Source organism: Neophocaena asiaeorientalis, unplaced genomic scaffold, assembly GCF_003031525.2.
Source record: "Neophocaena asiaeorientalis asiaeorientalis breed wild unplaced genomic scaffold, Neophocaena_asiaeorientalis_V1.1 scaffold317, whole genome shotgun sequence".
NCBI classification, from domain to species: Eukaryota; Metazoa; Chordata; class Mammalia; order Artiodactyla; family Phocoenidae; genus Neophocaena; species Neophocaena asiaeorientalis.
The window spans coordinates 166,529-186,793 of NW_020173114.1; the positions used below are offsets into that span (position 1 = coordinate 166,529).

The 20,265-nt window shown below is 37.0% G+C and overlaps 1 protein-coding gene across 1 annotated transcript in view; it reads left to right on the forward strand.

The window, feature by feature from the left end:
* Positions 1 to 19,532, forward strand: part of HS2ST1 (heparan sulfate 2-O-sulfotransferase 1) — a 46,619-nt gene extending 27,087 nt beyond the window's left edge. Inside the window, exons 4-7 of the mRNA XM_024743565.1 lie at positions 1,908 to 2,046; positions 14,534 to 14,631; positions 16,826 to 16,983; positions 18,230 to 19,532. Coding sequence (XP_024599333.1) covers positions 1,908 to 2,046; positions 14,534 to 14,631; positions 16,826 to 16,983; positions 18,230 to 18,456 — 622 coding nt within the window. The 3' untranslated portion in view covers positions 18,457 to 19,532. The remainder of the gene's footprint in view (positions 1 to 1,907; positions 2,047 to 14,533; positions 14,632 to 16,825; positions 16,984 to 18,229) is intronic.
* The last annotated feature ends 733 nt before the right edge of the window (positions 19,533 to 20,265 follow it).

Sequence of the window (20,265 nt, forward strand, 5' to 3'; positions counted from 1 at the left end):
TGAGATGTTTACCACAATAAGGTTAGTTAACACATCCTCACCTCACATGATTACCATCTTGTTGTTGTCACTGCTGTCGTGATGAGAACATTTAAAACCTACTGACGTAGCAACTTTCAAGTATACAGTATGTACAGTATTGTTCATTATAGTCGCCATGCTGTACATCAGATTCCATATCGTGACGCTTCTCGGCTGACTCAGGAAGGCCTCCCTCCTGATACATAACATGCTCTACAAGGCCCACGTGATCTGCACGTCTTTTTTTTTTTTTTTTTTTTTTTTTTTTGTTTTTGAGCCACCCGGGAAGCCCATCTGCACGTCTTCTACCACCACCCCCATCTCTCCACTCCCATTCTCTGTTACTGTCCCCTTCCTGATTCTGCTGCAGCCAGATTGACCTCCTTGCTGGTCCTCAAAAATGCCTGGCACTTAGCTGCTTTGGGGCCTTCATACTTCGAAGTCTTATCTTCCTGGAACACTTTCTCCTAGATATCTACATGGCTCTCTTCTCATCACATAATAATACTGCTGCCTCCCTGGAAAACCCTGTTTTGAATTGTACTCTCCCCACTTCTCCCTATTCCATGCACTGCATCATTTCTCTCCTTAGTATTTTTACCATCTAACATATTTACTTATTTATTGGTTTATGTTCTGTCTCTCCCAAGTAGAATGTTAACTCCAGAAGGATGAGGAATTTTTCCTTTTTTTTCACTGCTGTTTTCCTAATATTAGAATAGTTCCTGGAATATATTGGATAGACGAAAAGGTACTTTTTGAATGAATGAATGTAATAGAAAGAATAGGACAATGAGAAAGGCATTCTAGTTAAGGAAGATAGAATGAGCAAAGGCATGTAAGGAGCAACAGGAGTTGTTGGGAAGCAGAAGAGGTGGGCCTAACTGTAACAGATAGATGTTTCTTGTTTGAGGAGAGTTGAAAATAAAGTTAGATAAGTAAGGTGGAACCCAAGACATAAGGCAAGCAGACATTAACAACCAAGCAAAGGAGTTTGGGTTAGAAGTCAACATAAACAGTAGGGGTATTTCAGGTTTCTAAGAAGAGTGATCTAATAAATGAGGTAATATCAGTTGAGAATTGGTATGAAGGTAGACTGAAAGGGAGAGAGACTGGATGCAAGAAAACCAATTCTTATTATTAGAAAACCATCAATTATTGCAGTAATCCAAGCAAGAGGCCTACAAAGAGGGCAATTGTGACAAGAAAGGAAGTGAGGAAGACAGGTCAAATCTCTGAGAAAGCCTACAAAAGAAAAAATCAGAAGGACTTGGTAACCGTGCTAAAGAAGAATAAAGGAGAGTCAGGATAACACTAAGGTTTAAGGCTGGGATAAGTGAGGATATTAGAACAGGAATCAGCTAGACAATTCTAGGATCTGCAAGGGTGGCTAAAATATACTCCTTCTGTGTTCCTCCAACTCTCTATCATTCCCTAAGGAAATAATACTGAAGACTTAATGTTTTTCACTTCTATCTTGTCTTTAAAATTAGCGTCACAGACATTAGGCTCAAATGATCGCGCTTGTGTGGACTTCTGCTATATCCATTGACAATGTTTATCTAGTTTGGTGGGTCAGAAGTGAGAAATCATTGCTATGTGAAATTGAAATGTTTTATGTAATTCTTGCTAGTAAAATTTAAAATTATTTGTCACTCAATTTTCCCTTCTCTCCTTTATCTTCAGCTGTAATTTTAAAATTCTTATTTCTTATTTACTTTATTGTAGTATAATCCTAAAATATTTTCCAATCTCCACATACTGTATTTTATTTAATTAACTCATGTTTTTTTCCATATAGAATTAATACCTCAAACTTCAATTTCAGGACACCCCAAACAGAATGAAAGGGTTGATTTTACCTTTTAAATTTTTCTCTATTTCAGATTTGGTGTGAAGAAGAAGCCAATTTACATTAATGTCATAAGGGATCCTATTGAGAGGCTAGTTTCTTACTATTACTTTCTGAGATTTGGAGATGATTATAGACCAGGGTTAAGAAGACGAAAACAAGGGGACAAAAAGGTAATATTTTAGTTTTAGAATTTTTATAAAGATAATTGTTTATGAAATGCAATAAACAGTGAATGCTTTTAAAATTTATTAATGATTATAAATGTATTCCTTGCTTATTGTGGAAAATTTCAAGAGAACCCAAAAGTATGAAGAAGTAAAAATAAAACTACTTTGTAGTTGATATTTTGGAGTATATATAATATTTTGTCCTTTTAAAAAATATTTGACTTGTGTTCTGGAGCTGAATATTTGTTTTATTATAGCCCTATTAATAATGTTCTATGAGATCACTATAATAATTCATTAATATGATATATTTGTGTACAAAGTTTGGTTCTCTTAATCTTGATGATGGCAGTTTACGTTGATTTTTGATCATCTGTTTAGGAACACTATTTTGTTAAAGCAGCTTATTTTTTCAGGCAAGATGAGAATAATAGCTTAACAGGGTTCTTACTTAGCAGGTTCAGATTTGAGTTGTCTTCTATTTAAGTGCGTCCTCCAGAGTAGCCCCAGACTTGTTTTTCTAAGAAACCAAACTGTGTCAGTTTTCTGGTGGAATACCTTTACGGGGACCTCATTGCTCACAGGATTGCCCAAGGCACAGGAGACGCAATCTGACATAGCCTGAGACCTCCTTCTCCTGCCTCATTTTCGCCTCAGGCACCCAGTGCATCACTGGGTGCCTTACCTGAAATGTCACCGTCCTCCAGACTTATTACTTCATACTTTTTGCACACGTGTTGTTCCCTATGTTTACAATGTCTCTCCTTCAATCTGAAAACTCTTTGTTCACCTTTAAGATCCAGCTCAAATGTTACCTCTTTCATAAAGTCTTTTCTGGCAGTGAGCGGTGTCCCTTTCAAAGTTCCCAGAGCACTCCATTCAAATCGCTATTTTTTAAATATTTATTTTGTGGTACTTGAATTATTTGTTTACATATATGTCTTCTCCAAAAGGCTGTGAACGTCCTGAAGCAGGCGCTGTATTTCCTTCACCTTTGTCTCCTCCATATCTAGTACGAGTACGGTGCCTAGTTCATCTGTAAGCGTTCAGCAAATGGCTCAGTGAGGGAATTCTGCACCTTTTAAACCTAAAGTGTTGTGTAATGGTGATGCTAGATACTTGCTGTATTATAGTAATTAACACCCAACAATTAATTTTTTTCTAAGTTGGATGTGCCCTCTGTCACATGAGAAGGCAATGGTTCTTTTGTTTTATTTACCTGTTTATGTTTTCTAGAAATTGCTATTTCTTTCCTTAGTCTCAAGGCTTTAGACAGAAGGTACTGATCCAAACAGTACTCTTTTTTTTCAGCGTCCACTCATCTCTTAGTATTATATAATCTTATAGAAAAAAAATATATAATTATATTATTATGGAGAGTCTGTAAAATTTTGTAAAATCTGTAATATGACCCTTTTGTGACCTAGTACTTTAAAATTTATTGTTAGTTATTTCTAAATTCACTTCAATGCTAACTACTTTCTTTTTTAATTTTAGCCCTATAATTTATACTAGCTCTTACTCAGTAATTGTTAGTATCCATCTCCCTCCTTCAACTAAAGGAATGTTAGTGTTGGTAAGGAAAAGATTCACAGTCACGTATGTTCCTACGTCTGTCATGTCACGTCAGCCCTGGATACTGTGGTTTTGTGGTTGCTATCCTATGTAGTTTAGGGAATTAGGTAACAATAATACTTAATATAACAACAATAATAGCTCACATCTATTGAGTGTTTCTTGTTTATCAAGCTCTGTTTTAAGTCACATTTAAGTGTTAACTCATATGTGAGTTAACACTCACATCTATTGAGTGTTTCTTGTTTATCAAGCTCTGTTTTAAGTCACATATTATCAAGCTCTGTTTTAAGTCACATATTCAGGTGGCCTGTACAACAATTTTATGGGATAGTTGCTGTTGTTATGTCCATTTTACAGATAAGGAAACTGGGGCACAGAAAGGTTAAGTACCTTGCCCAGTGTTATACTACCAGTAAATGGTGGTGCAGGAATTTAAACCCAAGCACTCCAATTCCAGAGCTCACAGTCTTAACCTCTCTATACCCTTGAAAAAGGAGGGATGGAAAGCAACATGTCACTCGATATTTTTGTGTGAGAGATGTTCCAAAGTTGTGTATTCAATGCTCACAGAAAAACCTAGGCAGATATTTTAACGTAGTCTCCCTTTCATCTTTGAAAGCTTTAGGTAGGTATGCCCTCTCCAGCCTGGAGATTTAACCATTCTTCACCCTAATGATGATAGGTCTTGGTTTGTTTTTTTTATGTCATTATAAAATACATATTAATACACCTGTTTATTTAGATGTAATATTAGTAACATCAGCAAAATACTATTGTATTACCTTAATTCTCACGGGGACAGGGCCATCTTCAAATGCTTTATCAAAGTAAAGAATTACTTTGTTTTGTGATAGGCAAAATAGACTTTTTCAGTCTTGAAACATATTGAAACACACATTTTTAATAATTTGGTTTGTTTCTCATGACATAAATGTTGGTAACATTCTGGCACCTAATGAATTAAATAAAGTTGTTATATTGCAGATAATTCCTTAATATCTTTAACTGGCAAGAGTTTTCTTTAATAAACTCATATCTGTAAAGTTGGTAAGACTTCGTGGCATATAGCACTTTGGAAGATGGCAGGGTATTTGAAGATAACGGGGATTAAAAAGTGGCTATGATGGCAAAGGCTAAGGCTGGAAATACCTTGCAATGGCTTCATTTCCAATTTCTGGTTACACTGTCAATAATTTCAAAGCCATTTTAGTCATATGTGTATGCCTGTGATAGCTTTCAGTTGATCTTGTAAGGAACATACGATTTGTTTTATTTGGGAGATTTCAAATACTCTGTTTTTCAAACTTTATACCTAGAGTTTTGCATAATTTAATCTCTGTCCCAATACCTGGAAAATAGGGATATTTAGTAATCCAAACATCAGCATTCAATAACTACAATATATAAATCAGTGGTTCTCAAACTTTTTAGTCTCAGAACTCCTTTTACTCTTTTTATTGAGGACCGCCAAGGAGCTTTTATCTATGTGGGTTATATCTATTTCTGTTCATATTTACCAATATCAGTAAATTTGCCAATTGACTGAGAAACTTTTAACATAGTAACTAATTTAATAGTAACAGTAGGAGACCATAATATGGTAACATAAATAATATATTTTAATGCAAATAACCATTTTCAGAAAAGGTATAAATAGTGGCATTTTACATTTTTGCAAATTTTTTAAACACCTGATTTAATCTAATATAGACAGCTGGATTTTCATATCTGCTGCTGAATCAGTCTATTTAATACATTCTTTTGGTGAAGTGTATGAAGAAAATTCAGCTTTACACAGATATGTAACTAGAAAAGGCAGTATTTTAATAGCCTTTTCAGAAAATTGTGGAAATTCTTCTTTAATATTACACTAAAACTTAACTAGTAGTAGTTTCTTAAAGTTATTGAAGTGTGGAATCTGAAACCATAGCAGTTAGCCTTTTATGTTCTGCTGCATTAAAATCCACTGATATATTTTATACTTTGAATGGATGTTTTAATCAAGCATAATTTTTTAACCTCATGTATTGGTCATTTGGAACACATTAGTTGACTGAGTTATGTGGATCTTCCAAGTGTTGGCACATTTTATTATACAATATCAAAAATTCACATTCGTTAATGTCACCACTTATCTCATCAGAAAAGTCTTTAAGTATTGGGAAACTGTCAGGCTTATGGTGACAGATGAAGTAAAAATAAATTTAAATTTTTATATTTTTAGTTTGAAAATTTAGCTTTTATCACTGGCACCCACAGGATTTCTCCACCTTGACACTATTGTTGCTTTTGGCCAGAGAATTCCTTGTTGTGAGGGCTGCCTTATACATTGTAGGACGTTTAGCAGCATCTCTGACCTCTACCTACTAGCATCTCCCCTACACCCTCCAGGTGTGAGAACGAGGAAGGTCTCCAAACATTACCAGATGTCACCTGGGGGTCAAAACAGCGCCAGTTGAGAACCACTGGGCTACTAGGACTATCAGTTGTTTTCTTTCAAGTGGCAGACCCACTTTGTTCATTTTGAGAAAACATTAACCAAATACCCAAGTTTGAATAGTTTGTCTCTCAGGCCTTCTTTCAGCATAGGCCTTCTTACAGCTTCCAAATGACTACACCTATAATTCTCATCACTCACATTTTCTAAATATGTAAATATTTATCTTATGAATATTTCAGTTTTGTACTGTCCTATAGATTTTTTTTTTATTTTAAACATCTTTATTGGGGTATAATTGCTACCGTGGGGAGGAAGGCGATCTCCGCGTCTTACTCTTCCGCCATCTTCAAGGTCCCCCCTGTCCTATAGATTATTAATCATTTTTATTAATTATTGTTTTATTAGCAGAACACCAAGGGGGTTATACTTATGGAAAGAGTGTATAGTTACATGCTGTAAATAACAATCTAAAGGAGAATCCGTTTTTGCTTAAGAAGTACTCATTGATCTCAGAGATCACAATTCCTACCCCAATTTGCTTTTCGTATTTCTTACTCTAAATTAACTAGACTTATTGACAGCTGTAGGAATTATAATGAATTCAGAATATTATACCTAAAAATATGTATTAGTTTATAAAAGATATTAATGAGGTTAGAAGAATTCCATACTTAGCCACTACCTGATCCTACTACTGGCTTACAAAATACTGCTTCCGTAGTCCTTAGCAATTCATAATCCCCTGACTGTGGTTTGCTTATTGAACATGGATTTTACACAAAAGCATTTGAGAACTTATTACTGTTTGCTTAGAAAGTGTTTTATGTGTACAAGGCACCACAGGAGAGCTTCCCTGGAGGTGCAGTGGTTGAGAGTCCACCTGCCCGATGCAGGGGACACGGGTTCGTGCCCCGGTCCGGGAGGATCCCACATGCCGCGGAGCGGCTGGGCCCGTGAGCCATGGCCGCTGAGCCTGCGCGTCTGGAGCCTGTGCTCCGCAACGGGAGAGGCCACAATGGTGAGAGGCCCGCGTACTTAAAAAGAAAAATAAAAAAAGCACCACAGGAAAGCAATATAATATCTTTGCAGTTCATATTTAAAGGTTTGATAACTCTTTGTTGTAGACCAGTTTCTCTATCTCAGTAAAAGGTACAATCCAGAGTCAGCCTTGACCTGTCATCTTCCCAGGCTTCTGATCAAACTACTATATATGTGGTTCCTTTCACCAAAAGAGAGAAAATGGAAAGAAAAGTCCGTTGTAATGAAGTTGAAGAAAGAGATGATGAGTTCAAATTGGACATTATTTTTAGTCATGTATAAGCAGATGGAAATATCCACTAGAAATGTATTTGTGTCTCAAGAAATAAATCAGAACTTAATCATAGATTTGGGAGTCATCAGCATTAGGTGGGAGTTGAAACAAGAGATTGAATGAAATCGCACTTCAAGGGAGACATATAGGGTATGAAGAGAGGACCAAACGAAAAAGGAAGAAGAAGAAAAGGGGGTGCAAATATGTAGCTCTCGGGAATGACATTTAAGGAGTAGGCAAAGGGAGGGAAGCACACCAAGAAGACTGAGGTTGGAGAATCAGAAGACAAACCTGGCGAGTCCTTGAAATGCATGGAAAAATCATTTCAATCACAAAGAGGTTAGTGAATTGAGAATTTAAAACTTTCCCTTAGACTTGTCAATGGGGAGGTCAGAGAAGGTGTTTATGTGGAATCCAAAGGGTTGAGGAGTAACCGTGAGAAGTTAAGACTGAGAGGAAAGACTACTCTTGAGATAGAAGTTTGGCTTTGAAGGGAGCAAAAAACATGAGAAATGTTTTACTAAAGGTGACAGATACTTGGGCATATTAATATACCTGAAGAGAGCAAGGGGTTATGATGGCAAAACTGGAGAAAAATTGGTGAAGCAGGGTCTCAGAAGGGAGTGAGAAAGGGTATTTAAAGATAGGAGGAAATACTTTTTTACAGATAAAGGCAGTAGGGGCTGCAGATAAGCTTTTATCTAAGCAGGAATCAAGGGAGCTCACGCTCAGCTTCAGTTTTCTGTATAAAATATGAAGCAAGGTCATTTGTAGAAAAGGGTTTGAATATAAATATAATTGCCATCACTATCAAGCATCAAATTTTGTTTATTTTAACCTACAATTCTAGGAATTAAATATTTAAACTAATAATCTAAATAGTCTAAAGGATTTTTTGATATTTCCTGCTTTTAAAAACATTTGTATGTAGTTCACAAAGAATTGCTCTTTCTAAGCATAGATGGTGTTTAAGTGAAAAAGCTGATCATAACTTTTTGTTTCTCTGGTGTACTGAACTGAGTTTTGTTTTTGCTTTTTATTTTAAGAAGAAATTTTATAAGAGTAAAACATTTATTTATAGAAAATTCTATTTCTGAAATGTGGTCAGAATGTTTAGGAGAACGTGAATAGAAGTTAGCAAATGAGTGGGAAAGTTCTGGTGGGCAGCATTTGATTGACAATCGTCTTCTGTGCTGTGAGTAGAGAAGCCCAAGGGCTGATGTCACTGTTGGAGTCAGTGGAGAAGTTCATCTTGATTAAGACGCCAGTGGATTGATTCATTGAGCTGTATGTGGTCAAGATGGTGTTGAGTTTCGTTAACTTGATTTCACTCACTAGGAAATGCTTGGTTTACTTTATGCATCACATATTTATAAAGAAAAAGGAGGGACTTCCCTGGTGGCACAGTGGTTAAGAATCTGCCTGCCAATGCAGGGAACACGGGTTTGAGCCCTGGTCCAGGAAGGATGCTGCGGAGCAGCTAAGCCATGCACCACAACTACTGAGCCTGCACTCTAGAGCCCGCGAGCCACAACTACTGAGCCCGTGTGCCACAACTTCTGAGCCCGTGTGCCACAACTACTGAAGCCCTTGCGCCTAGATCCTGTGCTCTGCAACAAGAGAAGCCACCGCGATGAGAGAAGCCCGCCCACCGCAACGAAGAGTAGCCCCCGCTTGCTGCAACTAGAGAAGGCCCGCGTGCAGCAACGAAGACCCAACGCAGCCAAAAATAATAATAAATAAATAAAATTAAAAATAAAGTATGAAAAAAATTTTAAAAAAGATAGAAAAAGGAGAATTTCTGTTTTACATTAAGATCTAGCACAATCATGTATGTTCACCAATTTTTGATTATTTGTATTTGTTTTTTTTTTTTCTTTACATCTTCCTTGCTATGGCCTGTCTTTGGGTTGTTTCTTTTAAGTTGATAGGAGTGAAACACCTTTACCAAATGATAAGAAGGAACTACAAAGGAGGCAAAACCCAAACTATTTTTCCACTTTTATATTATCTAATAAAATGTTTGGTAGGTGAATTAGGGTAGATGCTTCTGAAACAAAGAAATTAAAATGCTTAGGTAGATTTTTTCTGTCATACATAAAAGCCTAAAGGTAAGGGGCCCAGGATTTTAGAGCAGCTTTGCTGCACACAGTCATTCAGGGAGCTGGGTTCCTGCCATATTGTTACTCTGCTACCCTTCAGGGGCTTGCCCTTATGTGCTCGGTTTAATTTGGGTCACCACAACATCTGCCTTCCAGCTCATGGGAAGGAGGGAAGTTAGAGGCCCACCAATTTCCTTTTAACCAAGTGACCCAGAACTTGCTCACATCACTTCTGCCCCCAGTCTCCTGGCAAGAACTTAGTCATATGGCCATACCTAACTGCAAGAGAGGCTAAACTCTATGACTGTGGAAGAAGGGAAGAATGGATTTTGGTGGTAACTCTTATACTGCCAGAGTAGGCTAGCAGATTTTAAACTGCTGGCCAAAAATAAACTTGAAGATTATCTACAGATTTTGTTTGAAATACTAAAATACTTTTAGTATTTTAGAACACAGGAAGAAGGAGTTGGCTAACTGGAGAACTTGGGTCAAAATAGCCATCCTACATGCTCATTCATTAACCAGTTTTAATTCCAATAGTGGATATTTAAATTTCCAAAATTTTCCGTATAGTGACTCTGTGGAAACTTTTAATGCTGCAGCCTCTTTCACTGTCCTATTTTCTTATTGGATTGGCCAAAAAGTTCCTTTGGTTTTTAAGTAAAAATATTAGACACATTTTTCATTTTCACTGAGAACTTTATTGAACAACGTATTCACCATTTTGTTCCACTACCTTCTGCCATTTTTCAGGCAACTTCATAATTCCATCTTCCCAAAACTTTTTAAAGAACCGTTCTAGGTGCCTTTTACAGTCTTCCAGGGAATTGAACTTTTTTGCATTAAGAGAATTTTGTAAAGACCGGAATAAATGGGAATCCAAAGGTGCAATGTGTGGTGAATACGGTGGATGAATCAGAACTTCCCAGCCAAGCTGTAACAGTTTTTTGCCTGGTCATCAAAGAAACATGTGGCCTTGCGGTATTCTGATGGAAGATTATGTGTCTTCTGTTGACTAATTCCAGACGCTTTTCGTCGAGCGCTGCTTTCAGTTGGTCTAATTGAGAGCAGTACTTGTTGGAATTAATTGTTTGGTGTTCCGAAAGGAGCTCATAATAAAGGACTCCCTTCCGTCGCACCATATACACATCACCTTCTTTGGATGAAGACCGGCCTTTGGTGAGGTTGGTGGTGGTTCATTTCACTTGCCCCACGAACTCTTCCGTTCCATATTATTGTACAGTATTCACTTTTCATCGCCCACCACAATTTGTTTTAAAAACAGAACATTTTCGTTACGTTTAAGTACCGAATAGTATGAGGAAATATAGTCAAGGTTTTTTTCGCTTAACTTATGTGGAACCCTCACATCAAAGCGATTCACATAACCAAGCTGGTGCAAATGATTTTCAGCGCTTGATTTGGATATTTTGAGTATGTCGGCTATCTCCCACGTGGTATAACCTTGATTGTTCTCAATTAATGTCTCGATTTGATCACTATCAACTTCAACTGGTCTACCTGACCGTGGAGCACTGTCCAGCGAGAAATCTCCAGCATGAAACTTCGCGAACCACTTTGGACACATTCGATCAGTCACAGCGCCTTCTCCATACACTGCACAAATCTTTTTTTGTGTTTCAGTTGCGTTTTTACCTTTCTTGAAATAATAAAGCATAATATGCCGAAAATGTTGCTTTTTTCTTCCATCTTCAATATTAAAATGACCACACAAAAAAATCACCAATTTTGATGTCTTTTAAAAATGCACGCTGATACGACAGCTGTCACAATACAATTTAACAAAATGGTTTCGAATGAAGTTAAAGACAACTAAGCACTACTCGAGCCATCTTACGGAAAAAAACGAACAAACCTGTCGGCCAACCCAACACATTTAAGCAAAATCTTTTTAATGTCTTTGAATCTTACACGCACACATACACACACACAGCGGTGGTACAGTTTATGAGTTCACTCACAATCACCTTAGTAATTCGTTTCTTTTTCATCTGATACTCTATTCAGATGAAGGTATAATGGAGCCGAGCAGCTCTTCTGAACTTCAGGAGCACTGTACTGTGATTTAGGTTTTGTTTGAAACAAATCATAAATCATAAATTTGTTTGAAACAAATTAGGCGTGAAATCAGAAACCTTCTGATACATCACCACTGGGTTTATTGGAACCTGAGATACGGTAGAGATAGATACATAGGTTGTTTTCTTTTTATGAGCTGCAAGGTGGCATAAATGATAGTAAAACCACTGTTTGGAAAGTGACTTAGACCAGCAAATCTAAATCAGACCATCTAGTAAATTTCAGACATACTGTAATGGCCATTGAAATGGGGTTGATTGAGTGTTAAGTGTAAACTGAGATGTTTTCACTTAAAAAAATAGATTGATATGGATGTGTGTGTGTGTGTGTGTGTATATTGGGGGGTGGGGGAGAAATCCTAAGAGAATTTGACAGAACTCTAAGGAACTGTCAAAATGCTTCATGAAAAAATTTTACCGCCCCTGTCTTCATCTCAACTAGAATCGTACCTTTAATGCTCATGCAAAATCTCCAAAGTGCAGTCTTTCCAGCCATTTACAAATATTGCTTATGCAAACATTTGGTATAACAATGTATTGTATGCTATGGAGGACACGATGATTGTGCAAACAGTTGGTATAGCAAGATATTGTATGCTGTGGAGGACACAAATGCATACTATACTGCATGATCCCTCCAATAAGTATTTTCTATAGTTCAGGAGAGAACATAATACAACTTTTTTTCCAAAGTACATGGAGCAAGTTCTTTAAATAAAGATGTATATATAAATAACATACTTGGATCCTAAGAGCTGGCTATTACAAGGCAGTATTTAATTCATTTATATGAGTTTAAAAAAAATGAGTGACTTTAGGCCAGAGTAGTCATTGGGAAGATAGTCTTCATGTAAACTAGATTGGTGGAGGGAAGCACTTTCAGAGGAAGAAAATGTCATCAGCAAAATATATGGATTTGCAGGTACATATGACATGCTTGAGAAACTGTAAAACAGGTTAATCTGGTAAAGATGGAAGTTATACATGGAGATAAGGCTAGACTTGCACACTGAGGTCAGATTATGAAGCATTCTTTAAAACCAGGATAAAGAGTTTGTATTTCTCTTTTTAAAAAGATATTGGAAGCTATTGAAGTTTTCTGAGTAGAGGATGTTAGAAGTGACTACTTAGACTAATCTGGTAGTCTAAGAGCAGATTGAAGGAAGGGAGGGAAGGGAGCCCAATTAGGAAGTGATTGTAAGAATGGAGACATGACATGGTAAGATCCTGATGGAAGATTGGGGAAAAAAAAAAAAGATGCATTGGAAGGACATTACCTCAAGGATGTTAAGTGAGGGAGAGGAAAAATAAAGAAATGTGCTGAGATCTTGAGTCTGAATTACAAGGGGCAATGTCATCCTATTGCCAGAAATATTGAATATGAGGTAATACTGGAAATTCAAATCTAAAGGCATACTAGGTATCAGAAGATAAGTAAGAGGTGATGGATCTGGGGGTACAAATTTGGAAGTCTTTTGCCTAGAAATTATAAATGAAGCCAAGGAAGTGTGAATAAGCTAAGGAAGGGAGTGGGTAAAGAGAAGACAGCTGAGTTTCCATACTTGGTAGAAGGACCAAAACATGCCTTAAAAGAAGATAGTGATGGTACATTCAGAAAGGTACAGAGAACCAACAAAAAGCCAAAAAGGGGAGTGTTCAAAGAAGTAGACAACGCTGTGGACGTCAAGGAGAACAAGAACCAACAGAACATTGTATTTGACTATTAGGGAGGAGAGGTGGGGAGAGAAAGACAGACGTAGACACATCCCATTTATTGAGTGCCTACAGTGAACCACTCTTTGTGGTAGATTCTTTTAGATCTATGATTTTATTTCTTCCTCAAAGTAAGATTATGTCCTCCTTTTTCATATGAGGAAATTAACACAGAACTTAAGTTTTTCTGGGTTCAAGATTCAAACCCAAGTCATAAATCTTTTTCCTATATCATGGTGAAGGTCATCTGTAAAAGAAATGGGCAAATCAGTTAGTTTGCTGTTGCCTCTTAAATGTTGCCAGAATAAAGATAATTATTCCACTATACCTCTAGCCATAGTCAGATCTAAGGGTTTGGGGTCCTATTCTTACTAGATTTTTGGTTGAAAGGGACCTTTGAATTTATCTAATTTTATAGATTAGAAAGTGAGGTTTGGAGGCCATAAAGACTTATTCAAGATAAGGTCACACCTGGTTCTAGAAACTCAGGAGTCTGGACTCTGTATGCGTTCTCTTTCTACTTTTACATACCCTCTCTTCTCAGAAATAACAGGTGGTATTTATAGATGTCTACTCCAACAGCCTGAGCTCTTAAGTTTGTTCTCTGGCATCTTAATATCATTTCAAATAGATAACGCCTACTGTAAAAATGCCTGTGACAGACAGTAAGTACTAAAGAAAGTGAAGTTGATTTAATTTTAGATCCATAACCTGTGAGTCTCCTGCCCTTTTAATTAATTTAGTCAGATGCATTTGGAGGGGAGGGCATGCAAGTCATAAGTATCCAGGGTCACTTTTGCTTTGTACAATGATTTTTTTGTTTGTTTTAATGAGAGAAGGGGAAAAGACTTAAGTGTAGTCCTACTTTATATTCTTTTCAAATAATTGTTTCACAAAGAGTATCTTTAACCTTGTTTTTATTTAATTTACTTCGGTAAGGGGATAGAAAATATAAATACATAAATTCAACATAAACCAATACTTAATTTCAAGGATAAGTTGTTATCTGGGGGATGTTCCATTCATATAGTAAAAGAATTCTTATAAACACTGGTATAAAACAACGATGTGAGAACAACCCATGTTTGACTTTGCTCAGTATCTCAAGTCTGTTTTTGTAACCTATCACTTTAATTCACTACTCGTCCCATCCACTGCTATTTATTTAATAACTTACCACATTAAGATACTTGGTAGGTGAGGCTCGGGTTTATGGCTCACATGTGCTGCTTTGTCTTTTTTCCAGACCTTTGATGAATGTGTAGCTGAGGGCGGCTCAGACTGTGCTCCAGAGAAGCTCTGGCTTCAAATCCCATTCTTCTGTGGCCACAGCTCGGAATGCTGGTAGGGAGATAAAGCTAGCTTCAATCAGTAATCTATTTATTATCTCTATAATCTGTATTTCACAAGGGTGAGTGTGTTAGTCAAGGACTAGGTGTAAGGAAGTTCGTGAAAGACCAGACCAAAAATAACATGTAATTAAGTAATACCTAGTTTTTAGTTACCTTTAAGTGCATTAAAAAGATTCTTCATGTAAAACATGCTTGCAGTGATTTCTCAGATGCTGGTTTTTAATTTTTTTTTGTTTTTGGTGTTATGTGTCTTGCTATGTTCTAGCAGTGGTCTTAATTAGCGGTCAGGGGTCCTTTCATAAACCTCATTTTCTCCTAAGCTTATTGTTTGAGCCATCCATTTTAGATCAAGAAGAGGCTTAGTGGGTAAATTATTCACCTGGATTTACTGTTAAACTGATTTAACTTTGAGAGAAGCCAAGGTAAAATAAAGATATTTTATCTTTAATAGAGTTTATTTCCTCAGAATGTGCTGAGTTTTCAGTTTAAAAAAATAATGGTACGTATTTGTTCCAATCAATCATTTTAACAGGAAAAGTAGAAAAAAACAGGAACACATTCAAAGTTAGTAGCTTCCTTAAAACCATGAGCGATATAAGGAATGCCTTCTGTTCTTTCCATCATTATTTGAGATATAGTATTAGATTACTGAGAACCTTAAGGCCCTACTCAATAGATTGTATCAACGCAGAATACAATTGACCCTTTGAACAGCACAGGTTTGAACTTCGCGGGTCCACTGAAATGCAGATGTTTTAAAATAAAGATGTATTACAGTACTACATGATCTGTGGTTGGCTGAATCCTCGGATGTGGAGCTGGGGATGTGGCGGGCTGACTGTAAAGTTATATGCAGATTTTCAAGTGGGGAATGGGGGATCGGGTCTGGTTGGCACCCCTAAACGCTCGTGTTGTTCAAAGGTCAACTGTAATAATGTAAGAATTGGAAGCTTAGAAAGAATGTCTTCTCAATTTTTAATCATTTCCTTACAACAGGGATCAGTAGATTACAACCCGGACACCAAATTTGGCCCATCACCTGTTTTTATAAACAGTTTTATTGGAAGACAACCACATCTATTTATTTACTTAGTGTCTGTAGCTGTTTTCACACTGCAAGAGCAGGGTTAAGTAACCAAGTGACCGAGACCATATGACCTGCAGACCCATCTCCGGCTTTACTCTCTGGCTCTTTAGAGAAAAGGTTGCCACCCCTACCTTAGAGCAATAGAGAGTATATCTCTCCATTGGGCATTACCGAGGAGATTTTAATCACACTTCTTCAGTATGTCTCCTCGATTCATAGAACTGGGAGGCACCTGAGAAATCAACTCATTTGCTTCCCCAGCTTCCCACCACCCACGCCAGCTTTTTAATGGCTGAGAAAACAAGCTCAGAAAGGCGAAGTCGTCAGCTCAATATCACACTGCTTAAAGGCAGAGCTTGGCATCAGGGTTAGGGAATGTCAGTGCTAAAAATAACCCAAAGGCATAGTTTACTTAGGGCCAAACCTCTATTCACAGCCATTAGCTAAAAACATGAAAAATAAAAAGATTCTTAGCAGAGCCATTTCTTATCCTATTTCTGTTTTTAAGAAATATCAGAAAAACCTAAACTCATAAATTAAATGAAGATAATCGCTACACAAAATTGCTTAGACCTTCCTAGAGAGCTCTTAAAATGAACGAAGTTTAGAGTACAGTTGACCCTGGAACAAGGCGGGGGTTAATCCCAGTATAATTTATAGTTGGTCCTTTGTATCCATGGTTCCTTCGATCTGCAGATTCAACCAACCACGGTCCATGTAGTGCTGTAGTATCTACTATTGAAAGATATTTGTGCAGGTCAAACCCATGTTGTTCAAGGGACAACTGTAGTTAACAAAAATTAAATGCACTCATACTAAATCAGATGGGAGGATATGTATACACATTTCTTAACTGTTCAAATTAAGTGTCCTCTACTAAAATCTGAGTTAGCCCTGCGTAGTTGAGCAGAAACTGGGGGCAGCGGCAAAGGAAATTAGAAACAGGTGTGCCTCCCAAAGGACATTAATAAAAGGGCATTAAGGCTTTGGATGGACATGTGTTTATCTGTTTTTTCCATAATATACAGTGTCAAAGGCATCAAAAGTATTTAGCAGATTTCACAACCAATTTTTTTACTCCTTTTTTTTTTGGTTTTAGGAATGTAGGAAGCAGGTGGGCTATGGATCAAGCCAAATATAACCTAGTTAATGAGTACTTTCTGGTGGGAGTTACTGAAGAGCTTGAAGATTTTATCATGTTATTGGAGGCAGCTTTGCCCCGGTTCTTCAGGGGTGCTACAGAGCTCTATCGTACAGGTATATAAGGATGGGTTTCTTTATCAAGCTGTCCTTAACTTTGTTTGCCACTTGCAAAATATGTGTGATTTTAAGTTTGTTGAATAAAACTCCAGAAAGGCAGGTACGTTGTCTGTTTCTACTCACCATTTTCAATACAAAAACAGTATATGGCACACAGATGGTATTCATTAAATGTTTGTTTAATGAATAAACATGCACGAGATTATAATTAAAAGGCATTGTAGGTATAGTGGAAAGATACAAACTACAGGGCCAGCCTTAGAAATGTGTGGTATTCAGTAATGCCAGCCATACATTCCACCCTTTAGACGTGTCTAGTGCTATTTAGGTAGGGGTAGGATGGAGAGACTGAGTCACATTGGTAATGATCCTGTGCTATGTCACAGTGCTCCTAAAAGAATGCTTCAGCAGCTGTGACAGTATTACATATCTGAAAGTGACCGTGCTGGTCCAATCTAATTCTGATTTTTTTTTTTTTTCTGTTCTTTGGTAAGATACAATCAGAGGAACTCTTTTCCTGGAGTATGCATGTGCCCTAGCTTTTAACACATAGGTATAGAGAATAGTTTATGAGAAATCAGCACTAAGTTTGAAAATAGGTATTTTATCATGTCTCTGAAAACAAACTAGTCAGAGCACCAAGCATTTGAGAATACAGCATGTAAGGTGACAGCCTACACTTTACCAAGTGGCCATTCTTACTTTTTTTTTAAATAAATTTATTTATTTATGGCTGCATTGGGTGTTCGTTGCTGTGCGCGGGCTTTCTCTAGTTGCAGCGAGCGGTGGCTGCTCTTCGTTGTGGTGCGCGGGCTTCTCATTGCAGTGGCTTCTCTTGTTGCGGAGCACGGGCTCTAGATGCGCGGGCTTCAGTAATTGTGGAGCATGGGCTTAGTTGCTCTGCAGCATGTGGGATCTTCCCGGACCAGGGCTCAAACCCGTGTCCCCTCCATTGGCAGGCGGATTCCCAACCGCTGCGCCACCAGGGAAGTCCACGATTCTTACTTTTATTATTTGACATCTCATTAAGTCTTTAACAAGGGTAAGGATTTGCATTACAAAGGAATAAATCACAATCCTAGTATGATTAGGGCACTGTTTTTGCCTGAATGATATTAAGACAAAACAATTATGCTCTTCCATGTGTCATACTAACTTAAACCATCTCTTCAAATAAACAGGCATTGATCTTTTGTGTGTTCTCAGAATTTATTTACCTTTTCTCTTTTTCCTTTGTAAGTAGGAAAGAAATCTCATCTTAGGAAAACCACAGAGAAGAAACTCCCTACTAAACAAACCATTGCAAAACTACAGCAATCTGACATTTGGAAAATGGAGAATGAGTTCTATGAGTTTGCACTAGAGCAGTTCCAATTCATCAGAGCCCATGCTGTACGAGAAAAAGATGGAGACCTCTACATCCTTGCACAGAACTTTTTCTATGAAAAGATTTACCCTAAATCGAACTGAGTACAAGGTGTGGCAGTTAGATTCTTGAACTACAACTTTGACCGTCTTCACCTTAGTTCTCAGCTCCACAACTTGGATTGCTGATGGGTGTGTAAGATAATTTGTATTGAACTGAGTTAGGATACAGACAGTGACGTCAAGGAAGTAGATTCTGGCTGACATGTCAGTGGTCTAGGAAGTTTAAGTTTCAGCCTTTTTTTTTTTTTTCTGGTTAAATTTTGGTGGGAGTTATAACCTCCTGCCTGAACAAAACCTACACATCACCTAAAATAAACACATAGCAGGTCTAATTGAAGGCCAAATAATGAAATACAATTTCAGAAAAAGTTCTGATACTCTCTTTTTGATAAAGCATTTTTTTCAACTAACCATGAATGAAGATGAATCCATTTGCTACTTCCACCTTCACCTGGAGGTTTGGGTTATACACCTCTACTGGATAGTGTTATTAACTGTTTGGCGATGTGTACTTTGTTTCTGTGAATCACGTCCCATGAAATTTACTGAAATGTTTGATCACGTTTGCTAAGACTGTATCTGCTGTAGTTTGAACTGCCCATATTTATGTAGGTCATCTTAATTTTCTTAAAAAAAATGATTAGTGTTAAAAATCAATTTAAACCATTATTAATACTGTAAAAAGAATCAAAGCAGTATTTCTCATTCCTGTCTCCCCAGTATCTAAGATTGGGGAAACACTTCAAAGAATGTTGACATTGCCTGAAGTTTTGGTTAAGGCTTCCACACATTAATATCAAAAAAATAAGTTTAGTATTTGTTTCTCCATGGGTTATTTGTAAAGGTGTAAACTGAGGTATTGGTGAGTCCATATTATAACTCCATTTAGTGAGCTGTGGTATGGGTAGGATTTTCCTACTTCTTCTGTACTTTTACTTGTAGACTATTTTTACTAAGGTGCTTTATAATGTGTTTTAAAGCATTGCATTTACAAAAAAAAAAGGAAAATGCTGTAAATATTGCATATTTTATGTATTTGGACCAAAAGATTATAAGTAATTAGACAAAAAGTGGTTTTGCACCAATTTTATTATGTCAAGTAAAACCATCAGACCTACTGTTCTTGTATTTTTCATTTAACTTTACTGTTAAGACATCACTGCAGTGAACTTCAATAACCTTTCAATTTTGATACACAGTACATTATTCATAATTGGGGGCAGTAGTTATAGTGGAAACAGTACTGGATGAGGAGTCAGAAAACTTGATTTCTTGTCCTGGCTCTGCCACTTACCAGCTGTGTGATCTTGGGCAAGTCACTTAATCGCTCTCTGCCTCAGTTTCCTCATCCTGCAGTGAGGATGATAATACCTGTCCTACCTACCTCACAGGGGTGTTGTGAGGATTAAATGAGATGGCATGTGAAAGCACTTTGAAGCTGTAAGGCGCTATATAAACGTAAGGTATTATGGAAACATCTTTAACATATAGTTTCATACCATTCATTTTTTAACAAAGAAGAAGAGTCCACCTATAAGCTGGTTGAAAAAACAGTTAATCTCTTGATACAAATTTGTGTTTAATAAATCTCTTCTCAGTGTTTTATCTTCCCTGTTTCAACAACTATTGAAATATTGAAACACCTGTGAACTCTTACAGTTTCCTGAGCAGCTGCTTGAGTTCAGGAGGTTCCCTGTTTGAAAAAAGATTTCATTAGCTGACTCAGGGCAAGGGAAAATTTGCTCTTCAAATTTGGAAGATTTTTCTGTTTTTATTTTACATTACCATTCAGAAAGTGTAGCTATTTTATACCTCTGGTTTTTAAGGTATACTTTGCAGAGTTTGATCTCC